This window comes from Hypanus sabinus, chromosome 14 (assembly GCF_030144855.1).
Source record: "Hypanus sabinus isolate sHypSab1 chromosome 14, sHypSab1.hap1, whole genome shotgun sequence".
Taxonomy (NCBI): Eukaryota; Metazoa; Chordata; class Chondrichthyes; order Myliobatiformes; family Dasyatidae; genus Hypanus; species Hypanus sabinus.
In genome coordinates this window covers 68,806,145-68,812,144 of record NC_082719.1, presented here as the reverse complement: position 1 = coordinate 68,812,144, position 6,000 = coordinate 68,806,145, and the positions used below count along the sequence as shown (strand labels likewise).

Here is a 6,000-nt window from a genome sequence, read left to right as displayed (position 1 = left end):
TTGTTGCCTGCTCTGAAGGCGGAGTCGCGGGACCTCAGCTGCGCACGCACCTCTGCGGTCATCCATGGCTTCTGGTTGGCGCATGTAGTGATGGTCTTGGACAGAGTAATACACTTGCTGATGTAGCTGGTCACTGATGCTGTGTACTCCTCTAAGTTGGTAGAGTCGCCATCGGTTGCAGCCTCCCTGAACATGTGCCAGTCAGTGTTCTCAAAGCAGTCTTGAAGAGCAGAGATGGCTCCTGCTGGCCAGGTTTTCACCTGCTTCAGAACTGGTCTGGAGTGCCTGGCAAGCGGCCTGTATGCTGGGATTAGCATAACAGAGATGTGGTCTGAGTATCCGAGGTGGGGGTGCGGCTCTGCCCGGTACGCATTGGGAATGTTTGTGTAAACCAGGTCCAATGCGTTCTCCCCCGTCATTACAAAGTCCACATACTGATGGAATTTGGGGAGCACTGACTTAAGGTTCACGTGGTTAAAATCACCGGCGACAATAAACAGACCATCAGGATGTGCGTTCTGCAATTCGCTAATAGCCCCGTACAGTTCACAGAGCGCCTCCTTAGCATTAGCGCTGGGGGGAATGTGTTAACCAGGCAGTTACTTGTGAAACGTAGCTTGGATTTCAGCTGGAAGAGAGTTCAAGGAGCTTTAGGAAAGCTGCAAGTATTTGGTTTGTGTGAGTATAAAGAGCCAGAATCTACTCTGCATGCATTAAGATTATTGAAAGAACTTCAAGAGGGAGAGAAAAAGCTGCTTGTAAAACTGGATGCAAAGACCAATTCCCAGCTGGGCAAAGGGAAGTCCAAAAACATCAGATGAAACCAAAAGGAGAGAGCAGATCATAAAGGGAGCAGTACAATGTTTAATGAGAGAATTCTCCAGTGAACTAAATGCACCTTTCCAAGACCAAGATGCATAAACCAGAAGAAGAAATAGGCAGGCGAAAAAAGAAAGGCAAGGAGTTAAAAAGGAGAGAAGAAATAGAGAGAAAAGCCATGAAAAGGAGAAGAAAGGTTTCCAGAACTGTCAGACCACTGCAGTCCCAGGGTCAACTCCTACAACTACCACAGAGGAAGCTCCAGGACCTGGGATTGTTTCACAGCCACAAGTCAAAGATGTTATCCCACAAGATTAAGAAATTAAATCTTCAGGTCTGAATGGGGCAATTTGAAATTTACTATGCTGTGGATGTCTGTATAGTTTGTTGGTGTCTGTCTGTCTCAAAGGACAGTGAGCAATGACAATCATCAAAGTGGAAAGTATGGAGATTCTGAGATGCTCAGTTGTCAAGATGCCCCTCTCAGCCTCACCGGTGTAGTCCAAAGGAAAGCTTATGAAGCAATACGTTTGGCACCAGCTTGGCTGCAGGAGCTGCCAGAAGGATGTTCAATAACGTCCAGCCATCCTAGGGGCTCCTTTCCAGATTTCCTGTCTGGGATTACTCCCGTAGCCTTCATCTCTCCCGAGGCTGCCCACGAGGCAGTGGGGCCATTTACCCATAGCTGGGGATCTGGTTCACGAGCAGCAGGGCGTTGTCCACACACTGATGGGCTTGCGTGCTATGTGTGCAGGGGCCAGACCTCTTCGTCATCCTCTGTCATTTAGCTGGATTCTGAAAGCAATTCAGTTTTTGTGCGTCACCAGTGAAGAGGCACTACATGAGGTTTGCTGTTGGAGAGGCTATGTACTGACCAGACTTCCACATTCAGCTCTTCTTTTCGCAAGACTGCTAGCCAGCGGTGGAAGCTGAAAGTGGGAATGACAAGCACTACCCACTATACTACCACACTAGACACTTGACAACAACCATTTTGTCACTACTATAATGTCTGTATATTAGTTGTATTATATACTATACTGTGTATATAGTAGAGATGAAATCCATATTGACTTGGAGTTTACAGTATAGATAAGCAGGGAGGAGTGTTGTGGATTTAACATTTCAGTAGTATTTGGGTGCCGCTGCTGATCGGTCCAAGTGGCGCAATCTATGCTCCAAGGCAGCAAACAACTTCCAAGCCAACTGGCGCATGCAGCGCCTCAGGGCGAGTCAAGAAAGACCAGGAAGGCATCTGCTCCTGCCCCAACAGGCAGTGCTCCTTGCCCCATCTGCAACCGTATCTGCGCTTCGGACTTCGGCCTCAGAAGTCATATGCGTGCCCACAGACGTTGACTGCGCAACACATCCATCTTCCTCGGACTTGAGAGACTACTACTACTAGTATTTGGGTGATATTGTAAATATATTGTTTAATTAAAGTCTTTGTTTACAGAATACATTGTGAGTTATCTGTAAAAGTACGTAAATGGCATACGCCATCACGCCACCACATAATGCGTGCGCATCTTGCTTTGTTATGAATGTGAAGCAACTCTGAAGGGCCAAAGGGTACAAAGTTGTCCCCTCCTTTTTGAGAATCGCAAGATTGCTATTAATTCCGGTCTGGGACCCAGGAAATGAGAGAGAGACACGCAGAATACACAAGGTTTGGAATGTGTCCTGGCCTCAGCGGAACAGAACCACTGATAACGGCCATTGTCTCTTGGAGATGGAATTGTGTATTGAGTACTGTACTATTCATTGAAACCCCTCAGGGGACAACCAGAGCGGTCTGGTTGAGGGATTGCATCATCCCAACCGGACTGACATCTGAGACCCCGTGAGTGAGGATAAAAGAGGGGTCTGGGAAACAACCCCTTTAGATGCACCAGGAGAAACGCTGGAAATCCAGTGACGGCATTTTATAGCAAAAGCTGGTGAGAGCTCGTGTGCGTCCTTCCCTTGCCAGGGTGGCGGGCTCACCATGGAAGAATGGCTTAGCTAAAGGAGAGGCCACAAGTGAAAGGTCACGACAACGAGACTCCTGACGGATCGAAATCATAAAAGGAAAAGCTGGCAAGTTTTTCTCCAAATCTCTCTCTCTCTCCAACCATTGCAACACAGCGGTCCCCAAAGGCTGCAGCCTGCATGAACTGAGTGACTTTTATATTTCCATCGGACAATACATTATCCCCTAGACAACAATAGAGCTTATATCTTATTGATTATTATTATATCCACACTTTTAGATTTAGTATTGATGACGTATATTATTTGTATATTTGCATTGATATTATTTTTGTGTATTTTTACTAATAAATACTGTTAAAAATAGTATCATCAGACTTCAACGGATATCTCCATCTTGTTGGTAAGTGACCCAGTTACGGGGTTCATAACAGCTTACGTAAAAACAAAGGTAGACTCACATTTTGGACTCCCATCTTTTCTTTTCAATTAGTTTAATGCTTTCAAGTTTCAAAACAAAACACTCCCCACCTTCTTATTCTGGCTTCTTCCCCCTTCCTTTCCTGTCCTGTTGAAGGGTCTTGGCCTGAAACATTGGCACTTAATTCCACTCTGTAGATGCTACCTGACTTGCTAAGCTGCTCCAGCACTTGTTGCTTGCTACTCTGGATCTCCAGCACCTCTTATGTTAATGATTTTCCTGCCTGTTTCTTTGTCCTGGACCTATATAACTGCAGTGATTACAACCACAGACCCTTTCAGCTATCTGACAGTTTGCTGTAGTTTTTGTATATTGTGAGAGGATCCTGCACCAAAGCAGACAGCAATGGCTGAAAAAGGATGCTGTCTATGATGGCAGTGTAGAATTATACCATTATATATCTGGGAAAGATGAGTTTTACCACCCACCACAAGAAGTACATCCTCTGCCAAGCCTTTTTGTTAATAAAAGAGAAAATTCTGGAGGAACTCTGCAGGCCAGGCAACATCTATAGAAAAGAGTACAGTCGATGTTTTGGGTCAAGACCTTTCATCAGGACTCTCCCGTCTGAAATCCTGCGGAATAATGATGCCCAGGAATATGAATGTTGAAACAGTGCTAACTGTGAAGTTGTTGCAAATGAGCGGATGGAGAGGAGACACACATTTCTCCTGATGTTAGTATGCATTTCCACCATTTTGGGGGCATTCAGCTCCAAGTTGTTGTGATCGCTCGTGTGGATGTGGATCGCCTGTGGTGAGTCGTCCTATGACAGTGCACACCTTGTAAATTAAACAGACGGGTGTCTACGTTGGAGGTGTATTCATTGGTGTATAGAGAAATAGAACACACTCCTGCGGTGCATCAGTGCTGACTGAGTGGGATGTGGAGATATCCTTGCTTAGTCTCACAAACTGCCCTCTGTCAGAGAGGAAATTTGCGATCTATTTACAAGTGGCACCTGATGTATTAAGTTTGGAGAGTTTCTCTTGCAGAAGCTCAGGAATGATGGTATTGAAGCCTGAAATGAAAGCAACAAAGAGAATCCTAACATATGTACAGTACTTGGAGAGTCGAGGTGCTGTAATATGAAATCTAGACCGATGTTAACTGTATCAGCTTCAGATCTGTTGGCTCTGTAGGTGAACTTCAATGATCGAGAAAATTCTGAGATATGGTTTTGAAAAATGATAAGACCAGCCTTTCAAAAGTCTGATGTGAGTGCAATTGCCCTGTAGTCATTGAGCCCAGTAAACTCTGATATTTTAGGGACTGGAATAATAAAAGATTTCTTGAATCTTGCTGGTACCACAGTATAGTTTAAGAGACTGACTGAAAATGTTTGTAAAGACTATAGGCCTCTGGTTAGTGCAGTGTTTAAGGATAATAGGGGAAAATGAGTCAGGGTGATGCACCATCAATAACTCACTCTGAGACGTGAAGACGAGATATCGGCTTTTATTGACTGGAAGAAGGAACAAGCAGTGGTTGACCACCATACTACATCCTGGAGACTGAGAGGCCGGGCCCAGGCCTCAATCGCCTTTATACAGGGGTCTGTGGGAGGAGCCACAGGAGCAGTCAGCAGGGGGCGTGTCCAGACAGGTATATGTAGTTCACCACACAGGGCCAGCAGCCTTCTTGATAATTAGTTTCCTGAACAGCTTTCTCACCTTTTCTTCTTTGACAGCAAAGGGTGTGGGGCAATGGGGAGGTGTAAACAAAATTAGATGTTTGACGAGGAGCAATAAGTTAGCTGCATCCTGTACGTGCAAACAAGAGAAAATCTGCAGGTGCTGGAAATGCAAGCAACACACACAAAATGCTGGAGGAACTCAGCAGGCCAGGCAACATTTGTGGAAAAGAGTGTCTTTGATGTCTTGGGCTGAAACTCTTCATCAGGATTGGAGAAAAAAAGATGAGAAGAGTCAGAGTTTTAAAGTTAAGGGGAGGGTTGAGGAAACACAAAGTGATAGGTGAAATCGGGAGGTGGAGGGAGGGGTGAAGTAAAGAGCTGGGAAGTTGATTGGTGAAAGAGGTCCAGGGCTGGAGAAGGGGGAGTTTGATAGGAGAGGACAGAAGGTCATGGAAGAAAGAAAAGGGGGAAGTGAACTAGAAAGAGGTGATGGGCAGTTAAGGAGATAAGGTGAGAGAGGAAAAAGGGAATCAGGAATGGTGGAGGAGGTGGGAAAGGGGTGCATTACCGGAAGTTTAAGAAATCGATGTTCATGCCATAAGGTTGAAGGCTACCAAGCACTTCAAATACACAATCAAAAAAATCGCGTTAGTGTTTTTAATTAGTATGTTATGCAGTTCACTTCCAGGAGAGGGCACTCATTTCCCTACTAACATGGAATATCATCACACAACACACTGTAAAATGGAGTCAAACAACTTTGATTTTAGATTAAAATGTTGAAATTAATTTATCAAGTTATTCCTTATTTAATTGTGCAAAATTAGATATTAAACAAAAATCTGTGAACAATTTTTATGTTATATATACAAAAGAAATCAGGAAAAAACTTGCATACTCAAGTCTGGATAGGAGCATTCATTTGGGCAATGCACAGGAAAAAATATCATATTGATTAAGTTCTGGACATAAATTAAAAAAAACAGATCACTGACCCACAATCAATACTTTATCTCTCACCATAGAAAGTAGTGAGTACCAGAAGTTATAAAACTCTTGACTAAAAGACTCAATAATAATGTCTGTGATATGG

General features: G+C 44.2%; 1 protein-coding gene across 1 annotated transcript in view; it reads right to left on the bottom strand.

Moving 5' to 3' along the window:
- Nucleotides 1-4,717: 4,717 nt before the first annotated feature.
- Nucleotides 4,718-6,000, bottom strand: part of LOC132404844 (interleukin-6 receptor subunit beta-like) — a 150,469-nt gene continuing 149,186 nt past the window's right edge. The window contains exon 12 of the mRNA XM_059989395.1: nucleotides 4,718-4,952. Within this exon, the coding sequence (XP_059845378.1) occupies nucleotides 4,853-4,952 (100 nt within the window). The 3' untranslated portion in view covers nucleotides 4,718-4,852. The remainder of the gene's footprint in view (nucleotides 4,953-6,000) is intronic.